This window comes from Pungitius pungitius, chromosome 5 (genome assembly GCF_949316345.1).
Source record: "Pungitius pungitius chromosome 5, fPunPun2.1, whole genome shotgun sequence".
NCBI classification, from domain to species: domain Eukaryota; kingdom Metazoa; phylum Chordata; class Actinopteri; order Perciformes; family Gasterosteidae; genus Pungitius; species Pungitius pungitius.
In genome coordinates, this window is record NC_084904.1 from 20,447,192 (window position 1) to 20,462,609 (window position 15,418).

The window sequence follows — 15,418 nt, forward strand, 5'->3', positions numbered from 1 at the left end:
TAAAATAGTTGAGTCCGTTAAATAATTCTCTGTTTTATATCATTCATGGTTGAAGTCTTTGGGTTTTAAGCTGTAGGTCAATTTTTTTTTTTACAATTTTCAGCTACTATAGCAACTAAGTAATTGATCCATTAATCTTGAAAAAGAGAGGAAACCGATTAGATGATTTATTGATTAGTAAGTAACCGTTTACTATTTAAATAATTGATGAGGGATTAGCTGCTTTGTCTTTTGGGAGGCTTTTAAGTCTTTATGTGTTGGATAAAACAAACAAATGCATGATGTCACCTTAAACTTAACATACATTTTTGACTACGATTAACCAGGAAAATAACTGCAGTATTATATAGCAATATGTATGTTTATATATAATAAAACGCCTCTCGGTGACGAACCCAATCCAACTCGGCGCTGGTCCTCCTTTGCTAATTGGACAGGTTACGAGGGGGAGTTCTGCGAGGTCGATACGGACGAGTGCGCCCACAACCCCTGCCTGAACAACGGCAACTGTATCGACAAGATCAACGCCTTCCACTGCCAGTGCCCCACAGGTGAGGCTGCCGCGCGGCTGCAGAAAGGGAGGAAGGGGGGGGGGGCGCAGAGGTCGATCTCTCTCTCCCTCTATCTCTCTCTCTCTCTCTCTCTCTCTCTCTCTCTCTCTCTATCTCTACCTTACTGTCTCTCTGTCTTTCACTCACACACACACACACACAGACACCTTTCTGGACGGGCACTAATCTCAGCCTTGAGGCAGGCTTTCGCAGGTGCAGGTAGCCCAAAAGAAAGGCAGCAGTCGAGGAAGAGTGTGGAGGTGGAGGGAGGGGGGGGGGGCGGGGGATCTATAGGAAAAGGCTTGAGGAAGTTTGAACTTTCCAAACAAGTTTTTTTTTTTATCCCCTTTAACGAGTCTGATGAGTGAGCTGAAAGTATTTTGAGGGAAGCTAGTTGCCAGCTCTTTTTTTTGTTCCAGGAATGCCATTGGAGTGACACTATTTATTTTTTTAGGTATTGATGTTTTTGTTCGAGGGGTTGGGGGGGGGGGGGGGGGGTGAAGGAATGCAACTATTGAATCTTGGATGGAGAGGCGAGAAGAAAGAAAAGGAACGGCCCTCAAATTCCTCACGTGTATTTTTTTTTCTTTTTTGTTGTTGCATTCTTTCATTGGGATCATTGAGGTGGTCGATGTATTTCGGGGAGGAACATGGTGAAGCTCTCACTCGGGTGCATCAAAGGCGGCCCCGGGGTGGAGCGAGGCAGGATTCTTCCCGTTGAGAAGAAAAAGAAAGGAAGAAAGAGAGACACCCAACAAGGACGCTTTAGAATGGACAGAGGCTGTACAAGAGGGAACAGTGGAGCTTAACGCCTAAGAAAACCGTGTGTGACGGCGAGCGAGGGCTGTGCGAGGAAGCGGCATGAAGTGGTGGCGGTGAAAGTGTTGTTAGGGGAGGGGGGGGGGTGCGGGGGGGGGGGTGCTGAGAGGCACAGGCCGTTATGCTGGAGCAGGAAGGGAGGGGCAATGAAGGGGAAGGGGTCTTTGCCGCCCTGCTTGAGATGTAAATTTGTCCCCCCCCGTTGCCCGAGGCGAGGGTCCCCTCTTATTACTTCTGTACATGGAATAGCCATGGAAACCCCACTGAGCGCCATTGAAATGTCTGATTCCAGCAGTCTGGGGATAAATCCCTCTTTGGCTGTGATGATGTGTGTGTGTGTGTGTGTGTGTGCTCCTATGGCATGCCTTTGTGCGTGTGGATGCATTTGTGTGCATTGGCAGAAATTCCTTCACTGGGGACTGTGACTTAACTGTGAAGAAACTTAACTTTTGCAGGACATTTTGGCATAAAGAACTCAATGTCAATCACTAAAGTTAATTCGGCTTCCAACTGCTGATCCTTTATTTAATTTAAAATAATTAAACGTATTCTTTATAATATCATCTGTTTCTTGTTGAATGAGTAGTCTTTGCGTGGTTCGCACTTCATTCCTAGTGACTGTGTAGTGACAAAATGAAATCTTGACTTTTGATGAGATATACTGGAGAAAAAAAAATCCCCTTTACTAATATTTTGAGGGTTTGACGATAGTGATTGATACATATTTCACCAACGCTTCATAGACAATAACCCAATAAGTTGTAGATAATGTGTGTCTAATTGAATTTTTGACCTCATTAAAGATTGGGGAATATTTATTGACTAAGTTATATACAATAAATGTGTCATTAATAGTTTTTTGTTTTTTTTTGCTGATGGACTGAGTTGAGCCGCAACTCAGTCCGTCTTTTTTGCTGAAACCACCTGTGTGTTCCCGTGCGAGGGGGGGGGGGGGGGGGGGGCTCAAACATTTTATCTCTTCATCAGACAACATCCTGCTCTTCCTTGGACTCTACCATCATGTGACTGGGGGGGGGGTGATCAGATAAAATGTCTGCGGTGAAAATAACTGGGGGGAAAAAGAAAGGAGAAAAAGGCTGCTGGTTGATTTTGAATGACAAGTAGTTTGAATAGCGGAGGGTCGAAGGTCAAGCTGGTTCTTTTTAGAGGCGGGGAGGGAGCAATGAGGGGGGGGGGGGCAGGAGGGTTGAAAGCAAGACGGGAGAATGCACATTGTGATGGAAAAGTTTGGGGGGGACAAAAGAGGCAACGGGCTCAGTTTGGCGTTGCGTTGAGCAGACAGGCCCTCCTTTGTCTCTCAAGCCGTTGGTCAGGAGGCCTCGCAACTTTCATTCTTACCCTATTCCCCCCCCCCCCCCTCCCTTAGAACAAATCGGTTCCCCCAGTCTCCCGTACCCCATTGGGAGTCGCGCTGAAAAGAAGTGAAAGGGAAAATCGAGAGTTTGTAGTGTTGCGCGCCGGTTTGTTAATTAACATGCAGATGTCTGCTCCTGTAGCATGTTCTCAGGGTTATGAGTGGGCCGTGCTTGGAAATGGTGAGAACACAGTGGCAACGTCTGAACCCACACACACGCACACACACACACACACACAGACACACACCCTCATTCCCTCTTGTTGATTTTACAGGCTTCAATGGGAACGTTTGCCAGATCGACATCGACGAGTGCGCCAGCACGCCGTGCAAAAACGGTGCCAAGTGCACGGACGGACCCAACAAGTACACCTGCGAGTGCACTGAAGGTATACCATTTCTCGACAAAAGCTGAAGTAATAGAAACAGAATCTTATAAGACCCTCCAAAAAGCGGAAGGATAGTTTCGAATTGTAAGAGCAAACCAGTGAAATAAACCTTATTGCAAAAAAACACAACCATTTCTTTGTCCCAGGTTACTCCGGGCGGCACTGCGAGACGGACATCGACGAGTGTTCCTCCGACCCGTGCCACTACGGCACCTGCGTCGACGGCCTGGCCTCCTTCAGCTGCCGCTGCAGGCCCGGTTACACGGGCCGGCTGTGCGAGACCAACATCAACGAGTGTCTGAGCCAGCCGTGCAGGAACGGAGGCACCTGCCAGGACCGAGAGAACGCCTACGTCTGCAGCTGCCCACAGGGCACCACTGGTAACCGCCACGCGCACGCAGGCCCCTCGGGAACAGGGACGCGACGGTCACGCCGAGATTTGAGGATACTGAACTGTTTTTTTTTTTTTTTTCTGACAGGAATCAACTGCGAAATCAACATTGACGACTGCAAGAGCAACCCCTGCGACTACGGGACCTGCATCGACAAGATCAACGGCTACGAGTGCGCCTGCGAGCCCGGCTACACGGGTAGGAAACTTGTTCCGCCATTCTCTAAAAAAAAAAAGCTCACATTGAAGATTAGGAACCCCCCCCCACCCCCCCCCCAAAAAAAGGGAGTGGGGGAGTTGGGATTTGTGGGAGCATGAGCGCATTTTGGGAAAAGTTAGCTATTATTACAAGTGCATCCTTGATCGATCCTGGTGAGGTGCAGGTGACTCTCGCTCTGCCTTTCTGCCTATTGAATCATTGCAGTTTGCAGAGTACACGCTTAAAAGAAAGGTCTTACGTGGTCTCAGGTGACAGGTACGCAAAATGAGTGTTTTTAAGGTGCAGTGGGGGGGTGTGGAACGTTTGGTCGGAGGAGCAAGGGCTTCAGATGGGGGAGGGTGACAGATGGCGAGCGAGGTTTGGCCGGTGTCACTTTCTGGCTCCGGCTCGTCCCCAACCCGGCTGCTGTTAGGACACTGCAAGCTGCCCTCACGTACAAAGGAGGACACACACACACACACAGAGTCAACTGGGATTTTAGCAGGAGAAAAGATTCCATGAAAGATTCCTGAAAGTTGAGCTTTTAAAAGCTTTGGAAGCAGGTCCTTGCTTTAAAGCTAAATGGGCTGCCTTTTATGTTTTGCATGGCACCAGGCTGAATGGCCTCAGCGCTTCAAGTCGCCGACAAAAGGTGGAACCGAGAGGCCTCATGTTTCTGAAAATTGATACATTTGCAGCAGATATGGACTTCAGCGTGTCTGTGCGAGCTGGTGTTTTGTATTTGAAATAATACCCCAAATATAAAGGGCACAGCCATCCCGTCGACGGACACAATTATTACATAACTTCACTGACACCAATTAAGACAGCGCTTGAATCACTAAAAAGAAAAAATACTGAGCCTCCCTTTGCCCACCAGCCTCATCTTCTCTCTCCTCATTTGGCTTTTCCAATGTGATCAGCTGTGGGCCGTTTCTTTTTTTTGGATCACGGTGAAGTTCTGTGCTTGACACGTTTTTGGCGCTCAAATATGATCCCAGGTTTGTCGTGGAGGGTTATGTGTGGGACTATTTGTTGACCGGTAGAAGAGACTTCCAGTCGCCCCCCCCCCCCCCCCTCAACTCATCCCCCCCTGTAAAAACAATTCCTTTACGAGTAGTGATGGGTGTTTTTTTTTTTGAGAATTGTCGCCGTAAACAAAAGAAAATACCCCCCCTCCTTACTTCCCAGGCACCATGTGTAAAATCAACATCGACGAGTGCGCCATCAACCCCTGCCACAACGGCGGCACCTGCATCGACGGCATCAACGGCTTCACCTGCGCCTGTCCGGACGGTTACCAGGACCCCACCTGCTTCTCCCAGATCAACGAGTGCCTCAGCAACCCCTGCATCCACGGCCACTGTGAGGACAAGATCAATGGGTGAGGCCCGTCCCCCACAAACTGCCGATATGACCCGTTTCACCCGGGGGGGGGGGCACAACCTGCAATTAGAGACTCTTTCTTTCTCCCCCCCACATCAGCTACAACTGCCTGTGCGATTCTGGCTGGAGCGGCAAGAACTGTGACATCAACAACAACGAGTGTGAATCCAACCCGTGTATGAACGGAGGCACCTGCAAGGACATGACCAGCGGATACGTTTGCACCTGCCGCCTGGGCTTCACCGGTCAGTACTGATGTGGACGAGCGCCTGTGTGCGCGTTTGTGCACTGTTTTTCCCGCCACTTTGACCTGTTGACCTTTTGAACTCAAGCACGAGTCTGTTCTAACTCACCCAAAAGGACCCAACTGCCAGACCAACATCAACGAATGTGCCTCCAACCCCTGCCTCAACCAGGGGACGTGCATAGACGACGTCGCGGGCTACAAGTGCAACTGTATGCTGCCTTACACGGGTATGAAAAAAAAAAAAAAAATATTTCATGTCATGCACGTCGTTGATATTTCCAGTTTCCACAGCCTGTGTACGGTAACTCAAAGGGGGCAAAGGGGAAAAATGTGCCGCGGGATGAAATAATAATAATGATCAAGTTCAACAGCAAGACTTCCTCAAGTGCTCAAAGACGGCGAACATCTGACTCCGACCCGCTCGTCTGCGATTCAGAATTCCCGATAAGAGAGCTGGAAAATATTTTTTATCTCATCCCGAGTTTTTATTTGACAAAAGAGATAACGATGGAAAGGGTGAGGGCCAAGTTTTCTTATGCTTTGTCGAGTCGTCTTTTTCGGAAAAATCCACAGGACTCTGAATAATAAAAGGCCTTCTCGCATGTGCCGGGGTGGGAACGGGGGGCTTGACACATTTCCTGTTTGCCTGCTTCCTGTCTCACAGAACAGCAAATGGCTTCACAATCGCCGGAAAGTGGAGCCGGCTTCCTGTGCGAGCCATGTGTTATGGAAACAGATAGGGAAATGTCTGTGGAGGCCTCTAACACTGACAGAACCTGGCTAAAATCTAGTGATAGACCCGATTGAAAGACGATTCTGCGTCCATTTGGATTGGGTTATCTCCAAGTGCATTTGACTCCTACGCCATATCGCGCACACAGCGAAAGCGAGTCTTCGACAAATGTTGTTTATTCTAAATAAAAGCCGTGTGTGTTCCTTCGTTTGTGTGTTTACAGGTGAGAACTGTGAGACCTTGATGGCTCCCTGCAGCTCCAAACCCTGCAAGCATGGAGGGGTGTGTCAGGAGTCGGAGGACTATCAGAGCTTCTCCTGCGTCTGTCCTGAAGGATGGCAAGGTAAAGATCAACGTCTGCGCGTCCCACAGGGGAGAAAAACCCAATTCAGAATGAATAACTACGTTGTGTTTTACACGTGTGCTCGTTTTTGGGGGGGGGGGCGCACCATTCAAAGAACAGGTGACATTTGACTCCCACTTTCTACCCCTTCGAAGGCCAAACGTGTGAGGTGGACATCAAAGAGTGCGTGAAGAATCCCTGCCGCAACGGAGCAACGTGCCAGAACACTCTGGGCAGTTACCGCTGCGCCTGCAAACCGGGCTTCGCCGGACGCAACTGTGAAAGCAACATCGACGACTGCAAGCCGAGTGCGTTAATGGATAATCTGCGGACTTTCTGCGAAGGACCTGAAAGTGCACGCACTGAGCCTTTCCCTTTCGCCCCCCCCCCCCCCCGCAGACCCTTGCAGCAACGGAGGCCTCTGCCAGGACGAGGTCGACGGCTTCCTGTGCACCTGCCTGGCCGGCTTCCGGGGCACAAAGTGCGAGGAGGACATCAACGAGTGCGAGAGCAACCCGTGCAAGAACGGAGCCAACTGCACCGACTGCGTCAACAGCTACACCTGCACCTGCCCGCCCGGCTTCAGCGGGATCCACTGCGAGAACAACACCCCCGACTGCACCGAGAGGTACGCGCCGCCCCCCCCCCCCCCCTCCCTCCGGCAGCTCAGATCAACAGGTTCGCCCTTCATCCACCCGTAGACGCCGTTTCCCTGCCCGCCGCTGCCCCCTCTGGTTGGAGCCTCGATACGCACGAGCTGACGTTCCAGGAACCAGGAGGTCGAGTAGGCCGCACTAGAATGGGCTCGTAAATGCAGCGTTGTTTGTTAAACTGCCCGAGAGTGGTGTCCCAGGTGGGAGGTTAAATGTGAAGAATCTGGAAAAGAAAAATGCATTTGTTCTCAGTTAAGCTTCGGTAGAAGGGTCCGATGTGAATAAGACTTCCGTTCCAGTAAATGAGAGTTGTATTGATTTGCTTTCTTCCTCCTGAGAATCCTTTGATTGCTTCACGCATTCTTTAACATTGTTTCTTTTTTCTTTTTCCGCAGCTCCTGTTTCAACGGCGGCTCCTGCATGGACGGCATTAACACCTTCACGTGCCTGTGTCCGCCGGGCTTCACGGGGAGCTACTGCCAGCACGACATCAACGAGTGCGACTCCAGACCCTGCCTGAACGGCGGCACCTGCCACGACAGCTACGGCACCTACAAGTGCACCTGCCCACACGGATACAGCGGCCTCAGCTGTCAGGTACAGGCGCAGGAATGCTATACTTTTCATACTCTCTCTTGCTCTAGTGGTATTTATGGTCTAGGTGGTTCTGCTGTGTGCTGCTTGGTCCTGCTTGTGGTCCTCAAAGCGCCAAAAAATGAACTTTTATTCAAAAGATGTTACGGTGAAATCTGTATTAAACAATGATTTATTTGTCTGTGATACTTAACCAAACCAATTCCTCTTTTGTGATATAAAGTAGAGCCTGTTGATTCGCACCTTTCAGAACCTGGTCCGCTGGTGCGACTCGTCCCCCTGCAAGAACCAGGGGACCTGCTGGCAGAGGGGAACCACCTACAGCTGCGAGTGTGAGACCGGCTGGACGGGACTCTACTGCGACGTCCCCAGCGTCTCCTGTGAGGTGGCCGCGAAACAGAGAGGTGAGATCATCGGCCCGAGGGTGTTCGTCTTGCATGTAATTAGAGTGGGAATTGGTTTGAGGGGTAAAAAAAAAAACTAAAAAATGAAAAAGCACATCGTCTCATCCCGTTCGCGCAGGAGTCGACGTCGCCCGCCTGTGTCGTCACTCGGGCCAGTGCCTGGACGTGGGGAACGTTCACTACTGCCACTGCCAGGTCGGATACACCGGAAGTTACTGCGAGGAGCAGGTAGACGAGTGCACGCCGAGCCCCTGCCAAAACGGTGCCACCTGCACGGACTTTTTAGGTGGATACACATGCAAGGTAACGGCAGGAAAGACAACCAATGCATCTCGTTGCTGTCAATTATTATGTAAAATGCACCTAAAGTATCAAATAAGGGACAAAAGTCTTGTCTTACTTATTTAACGTAATTTTGTAATGTGACATTCTCACGGTGAAATTTAGCTGAGTGTTAAGTGTCACTATACTCGGTTATTTAAAAGTTAAAACATTAACTTATTCATCTTTCTTACATTTTTAAACCTCCCTTCTTCATGACGGATTTATTAAAAGTATTAAAATGCCTGGGTGCAGAGCAGGCATCCTCTCAGCTTCCTCACAAAGAGGCCTGGTTATAAATAGAAGACAAACAGCTTGGTTATGTTAATCTCCTCTGGAATAAAGGATCTGATAGCCTTGGCAGGATGGAGGCCAGAAAACAGCCAGGTAAACAAAAAGACATCTATTTCATGTCGGACATTGATTAAGCTTTCCCCTCTCTTCTCCTCCTGCTTTCCTCTTCTTCCTCCTTCTCCTCCTCCTACTCGTCTTCTTCCTCACTTCTTCTCTCCCTCTCAGTGCATGCCAGGATACGTTGGGACCAACTGCTCCGACGAGATCAATGAATGCTTCTCCCAGCCGTGCCAGAACGGGGGCACCTGCATCGACCTGATCGATACCTACAAATGCTCCTGTCCCCGGGGAACCCAAGGTCAGCGGACCCCACGCACACACACTCCCCCACGCCGCCCTGCCTCCTCCCCGCCTCTCTGCGCCCGGTCTCCACGCTTCATTAATTAGGGCTTAGCAGCACCGGGGGCCATGTCCGCGGAAACTCCTCCTCCCCCGTCCCGCCTCCGCCCTAAACCTCCGCTCGTCAAATACGCTATTGATTCCTTCCCTCTCACACATGAACGCGGTGCGTGCTGCAGCGCAGCCGGAGATGAGCGTCTCCCAAAATTAAAAAAAAGACGACACCTCGTTGGACACTAGAAGAAGATGTCAGCGGTTTTGACACCCAAGTTAATGGCAAAGTCACTTTAAATTGGTATTATTATTCAGATCCATCATATGTAAGACTCGTTGCTTTTTTTTTTACAGATTCAGAATCTTTTCATAATAGATATTTTATGGTAATTATACTTGATTAGCTCCTCCCTGCACCATGCCTTGTTTTTGATTTAAGATAATGCATTAGTTTGTATAGATCCCTCTGCTAAATCTTAAAAATGTCTCTCTTTACCTGCCCCCCCCCCCCCCCCCTCAGGTGTGCACTGTGAGATCAACATCGACGACTGCAACCCGTTCACCGACCCGGTCACCAAGGAGCCCAAGTGTTTCAACAAGGGGAAGTGTGTGGATCGCGTGGGGGGGTACCACTGCATCTGCTCCGCGGGGTACGTGGGGGAGCGCTGCGAGGGAGACATCAACGAGTGTCTCTCCAACCCATGTGACCCGCGGGGGACGCACAGCTGCATCCAGCTCACCAACAACTACCGCTGCGACTGTCGCACCGGATACACAGGTATCGACATCTGAGGGTCGTACTGAGATTAATGAAGTTAATGCTCACGTCGAGTCATTATGTCTCATCTTTTGTCTCTTTGATCTGGACAGATCAAGTTACCATTTTCTCACATTTTTCCATTTTTTTTGTCTGTGTCCGTGACTCCTCTGCAGGTCAACGCTGTGACACGGTGTTTGACGGATGCAAGGGAAAACCCTGTCGCAGCGGCGGGACCTGCGCTGTGGCCAGCAACACGCCGAACGGCTTCATCTGCAAATGCCCCGCTGTGAGTACACACTCAGATCTATCTCAGCTGTAAGAGCGTTTTTATTAAATCATGTTTTTTTTTGGGGCTCGGAGCATCACCCAAAACTGGAACCGTAACTCCAATCGTAGACCTAATCGTTATCCTTTACGGAGCATGAGAGGCTGGAGATCTCTCTTTATTCCCTTTGGCCTAACTTAGATATTTTAGATATTTTCTCAGTATATTTTATTTAAGATGTTTTGTCTTTGGAGTTCTATAATATTTAACTTGCCGCCCATGCACCGAAATCTACAATGCTGCTGTAGTCTGATTCTACAACAGAACCAGATATTTGTCCCCACAATGTCACTTACATCAATAAATTAACAATAATTGCTTAAATAAGTGCTTAAATAATTGTTTATTCTTATTTATTTTTCCTAATCCAGGGCTTCACTGGCTCCACGTGTGAATATGACGCCCAGGCCTGCGGCAGCCTCAACTGCCGCAACGGCGGCACCTGCGTCTCCGGCCACAAGAGTCCCAAGTGCCTCTGCACGCCGTCCTTCACTGGGCCCGAGTGCCAGTATCCCACCGACAGCCCCTGCAACTCCAACCCCTGCTACAACGGCGGCATGTGCGAGTACACCTCGGAGGCGCCGTACTACCACTGCGTCTGCCCCGCCCACTTCAACGGCCTGCGCTGCCACATCCTGGACTACGGCTTCCAGGGGGGGTTCGGCCACGACATCCCGCCGCCGTCCGAGGTGGAGGTCCCCTGCGACATCCCGCTGTGCGAGGAGGCCAAGCACAACAAGTACTGCGACGTGCTCTGCAACAACCACGCGTGCGGCTGGGACAACGGCGACTGCTCGCTCAACTTCGACGACCCGTGGAAGAACTGCTCGGCGGCGCTGCAGTGCTGGCGCTACTTCAACGACGGGAAGTGCGACTCGCAGTGCGACAACGCCGGGTGCCTCTACGACGGCTTCGACTGCCAGAACCTGGAGGGGCAGTGCAAGTGAGTGTTTGGCGCCCGTGCACCAGGAAACAACTGATTCCGCCACGAATGACCAAAGCCTCTAATCAAGCCCCATCCCCCCCCCTTCCCTCTCAGCCCTCTGTATGACCAGTACTGCAAGGACCACTACGCCGACGACCACTGCGACCAGGGCTGCAACAACGCCGAGTGCGAGTGGGACGGCTTGGACTGCGCCGACAACGTGCCCGAGAAGCTCGCCCTGGGCCAGTTGGTGCTGGTGGTCCACATCGCCCCGGAGCAGCTGCTCAACAACTCCTTCGGCTTCCTGCGCGAGCTGAGCCGCGTCCTCCGCACCAACGTGGTGTTCAGGAAGGAGGCCACGGGCGAGACGATGGTGTACCCGTACTACGGCAGCGAGCACGAGCTGAAGAAGTACAACGTCAAGCGCTCCGTGGACCCGTGGTCCGAGGCTCCCGGCAAGGTCCTGAACGTGGTGAAGAGGGGCCTGTTTGACGCGGCGGGCGGCAGCAGGAGGACGAAGAGGGAGCTGGATCAGCTGCAGGTCAAAGGGTGAGCACTAATATTCAATTGGGCTTCACTCTTTTTGCTTTTAGTTGCAAATATTTGATGAGTCAGTGAGCCAGAAATCCGTTTTTTTTATAGCTGAGCCGCGTGTCTCCTCTTCTCCAGGTCAGTGGTCCACTTGGAGGTGGACAACCGGCAGTGCTTCCAGCAGTCCACCGAGTGTTTCCAGAGCACCAATGACGCGGCGGCTTTCCTCGGGGCTTTGGCCTCCAGTGGCAAACTGGATGTTCCCTACACCATCGAAGCAGTTTATAGTGAGTACATCCTAAACAATCCCGCATGAACCAAAGAAACCGTGTGTGTGTGTGTGTGTGTACACGTTCCGCATGAGCCGGGCTACCAAATGTGTATTTATCCGCCCCTGAAACTAGTCCCAGACAAATGCCATTCTGCATAGATTTATTTCTGTGTTTTGAAAGATTAGTATTGAGAGACTTCGCGCAACAATTATGTAACTTTGATGCTGATTTTATTTCTAAAGAAATGCAAACTCAAATAAGTTCCAGGACTCTGCTAATTGATTTCATATCGGCGGAAACCTCGAGCAGCCGTTGAATGTTTGAACAAATACGGCCCAAATATGTAAAACACAACATAATGATCCGTTGTAACAAAAGACAAACATGATCCAGTGGTAAGGCCTTCCTCTTAGGTCCACACACACACACACACACACACACACACACGCTCATTTGCAAGCGCACACTCAGACTTGAAGTATCCGCCGCGCTGTCTGCTCGGGTCCTAACTCCGCCGCTCTTTGATTGTGTATTTGTTATGCAGCGGTGAACAAATGCAATTGTGAATCTCATGGCCTAAACAATCAATCCTTCTCTCTGTGTGTAAATCCACTGGCTTCAGGCTCCCAAAATGGTTAATTGCTGCAAATCAACTCCTCCAACCCCCTTGCCCGCGCGATACGGCGCTCTGTGTCTGTCTCTCTGCACAGACGTACGTCTAACGGATAGCACACTCTCACGTACACACACACGCACACACACACACACACACACTTCCCCCCGCAGTGTGAGGGGCTGCTGCAACCTTCACCCCGCTGAATGTAATACCAGGACTTAATGCATCTCTAAGGGTTTAGGTTGGGGGGAGTTTATCATTTCAAAATCGTTAGTGGAAAAAGAAAAAAAAAAAAGAGAGAGAAGGGGAAAAATTGATCGGGAGTGTGCTAGAAGTTGGGAGTCTTTGTTATCTCGAAAATCCGAATAAATCCTGCGTCTTTACAGCTTAAAGCGCGTGCAGTAATTTGAAGTTCATTAATCCCCCTCCTTTTTTTCTCTTAAAGAAGAAATGGTAAAGTTGTCTCTTGGCACCCTGGGTTGAAAAGGGAGAGAGGAGGTGGTTTGGTGTTCGTTTTCTCCCCCCCCCCCCACCCCCCCCTTTTTTTTTTTTTTTTTTCCTTTATCACGCCCCATCCTTTTTTTTTTTTGATGAAAAGTGGTTAGCAATTCTGATTATTACTGAATAGATAGTAGAAGCTAGCCTTACAAACGGCGAGGATCCTCAGTCACTTTCCTGCCTGCTCGCTGCTGGTTGCGCAGCCTTTTTTTTTTCTTTTTCGGGGCGTCGCAGAAGAGCCGGAGCAGCTCTGCTCCATCCCGTGGCGTCCCGGGGCCCGTCCTCCGTCGGTCCCCCACCCCCCCCCCCCCCCCCCCCGTCCCTCCCTCACGTGTCCTGACCATGTCGTCCCCTCTCCCGCCAGGCGGAGTGGACCCGGAGTCGGCGCAGGAGCTCTACCCCATCTACCTGGTCCTGGGCGGCGTCGGCATGCTGGCCTTCCTCGGGGTCGGGATGGTGGCCGCCCGCAAGCGTCGCCACGAGCACGGGCGCCTCTGGCTCCCCGACGGCTTCAAGACCACGGAGACCAGCAAGAAGAAGAGACGCGAGCCCGTCGGGGAGGATTCCGTGGGATTAAAGTAAGTTTCGTCCCACCCCCCCCTAAAACGGCGCTCGCTCTCTCTCTCTCTCTCTCTCCGCCATCGGGTACCCGTTCTAGGCTAGTTCTGATGGTCAGAGCGGCTGTAACTGGTAATCGGACGAATTTGGGATGAGGGGATTTTTGCTCGGATCATTAAGGATAATTATGTAGCAGGTTTAGGTAGGTGCGCATTAATTGACTTTTAAGGGCAGCGGGGTGGGGGTACGGATTCAATCAATGCTTTTGTTTTTTTTTCCGGCATTGCTGCACCGCTGATGGCGCGCGGCTCGGGTTGAGACGGACGCGGCGCAGAGTGCGTGGATTTTAACCCGGGTTCTGTGCTTCCTCGCAGGCCGCTGAAGAACCCGTCGGACATTTCCCTCATGGACGACTCCCACAACGAATGGGGGGAAGACGAGCCCTCGGACGCCAAGCGCTTTCGGGTAAGGAAACGGAATTATGACACAAAAATCTACGCTTTTAAGGATTTAAAAAATTTTTTTTAATAATGTCAGTAACAATTTCTTAGAAATATTAATTCAGGAATTTTTTTTGGTGTGTGTAATTTATTTCATTGTGAAATTAAAAATCGGAAAACTGTTTTTATGTACATTTTTCACCTGGTTTGAAATTAGGTTTAAAAATTGTTTTTTGTTGTAATTTTATAATTTAAATCCCCAATTTAAATTGCTCAACTGTGTGCTCTCGGCTGTTTTAGCAGTTTGACGAGCAGGCGATACTGGAGGTGGACGACCAGACGGACCACCGCCAGTGGACGCAGCAGCACCTGGACGCCGCTGACCTGCGAATCCCCTCCATCGCTCCCACGCCGCCTCAGGGCGAGATTGAAAATGACTGCATGGATGTCAATGTCCGGGGTCCAGGTGGGTGACAGAAGGCTCACTAATTAACCTGTTGTGTTCCAACCTGATTTTTCATTTTCATTTTGAACAACTCGAACACGATTTTATTAAGGATGAACATTTTTAGCTTTAGTGGTGAGGGAAATATTTCTGTATGATTATTGTAAGACATTTTTTTTTTTCAAGACAAGTAAACTCAAAAGAATAATTAATTTCCATATCCTGTCCATTATTCCTGACTTACAATACAATTATTTTCAGTAATTCAACTTAAAAGGTGAAACTTCTATATTATGTAGACTCATTACATGCAAAGTGAGATATTGCAAGCCTTTATTTGATATAATTTTAATGATTATGGCTATATAATATATATATATATATATAGAGATATATACACTAATATATTAGTTTCACTTTTTAAGTTGAATTACTAAAAGTAATGAGCTTTTGCACGATATTCTAATTTTTTCACTTGTAAGTCAGGAATCGTTGCGTATTTTCTCAGAAAACTGAAAATTTAAATGTATGATGACTGATTAGCTCACAACTTATGTGTGAAGCATGGCTTATAATAGTGATCAGTTTGCTTTTTTAGTCCTTTTTTGGTCATAAACGATGGCTCATAACTTTTTAAATGAACATTTCTGGTGCTATGTGTGTGTGTGTGTGTGTGTATCTGGATTGATTCCTGCCTTTTCTGAGCGAATGTTCCACATTTCCAGTGTGTGTGTGTTTTTGTGTGTGCGTGTGTGTAATGGCGCATGTAGGAGTAGCTAAATCCCCATGTCCTCGGGGTAAAGGATCTTCTTCAAAGCAGCCGGCTGGAAGCTGGCAGCCTGGGGGAAAACACTGATTCCTGATCAGATTAATCATTTGACCAGTTTATGGGCCTCTGTTCTTTTTTTTTCTATTCCACATAACAAAAAAAAAACAATCAGGGCATCAAATGCAAA

At 49.5% G+C, this 15,418-nt stretch overlaps 1 protein-coding gene across 2 annotated transcripts in view; it reads left to right on the forward strand.

Moving 5' to 3' along the window:
* LOC119225069 (neurogenic locus notch homolog protein 1-like) overlaps positions 1-15,418 on the forward strand; it is a 31,334-nt gene that overhangs the window by 12,730 nt on the left and 3,186 nt on the right. The window contains exons 9-30 of one of the 2 annotated variants that reach the window (XM_037482712.2): positions 438-551; positions 3,021-3,134; positions 3,281-3,514; positions 3,614-3,724; positions 4,916-5,108; positions 5,210-5,355; positions 5,471-5,584; positions 6,314-6,433; positions 6,589-6,741; positions 6,833-7,061; positions 7,482-7,683; positions 7,931-8,084; positions 8,203-8,387; positions 8,925-9,057; positions 9,613-9,870; positions 10,026-10,138; positions 10,549-11,120; positions 11,217-11,651; positions 11,772-11,920; positions 13,384-13,597; positions 13,952-14,042; positions 14,318-14,483. In XM_037482712.2, the coding sequence (XP_037338609.2) occupies positions 438-551; positions 3,021-3,134; positions 3,281-3,514; positions 3,614-3,724; positions 4,916-5,108; positions 5,210-5,355; positions 5,471-5,584; positions 6,314-6,433; positions 6,589-6,741; positions 6,833-7,061; positions 7,482-7,683; positions 7,931-8,084; positions 8,203-8,387; positions 8,925-9,057; positions 9,613-9,870; positions 10,026-10,138; positions 10,549-11,120; positions 11,217-11,651; positions 11,772-11,920; positions 13,384-13,597; positions 13,952-14,042; positions 14,318-14,483 (4,200 nt within the window). The remainder of the gene's footprint in view (positions 1-437; positions 552-3,020; positions 3,135-3,280; positions 3,515-3,613; positions 3,725-4,915; positions 5,109-5,209; positions 5,356-5,470; positions 5,585-6,313; positions 6,434-6,588; positions 6,742-6,832; positions 7,062-7,481; positions 7,684-7,930; positions 8,085-8,202; positions 8,388-8,924; positions 9,058-9,612; positions 9,871-10,025; positions 10,139-10,548; positions 11,121-11,216; positions 11,652-11,771; positions 11,921-13,383; positions 13,598-13,951; positions 14,043-14,317; positions 14,484-15,418) is intronic. The other variant, XM_037482713.2, reaches the window with a different exon arrangement.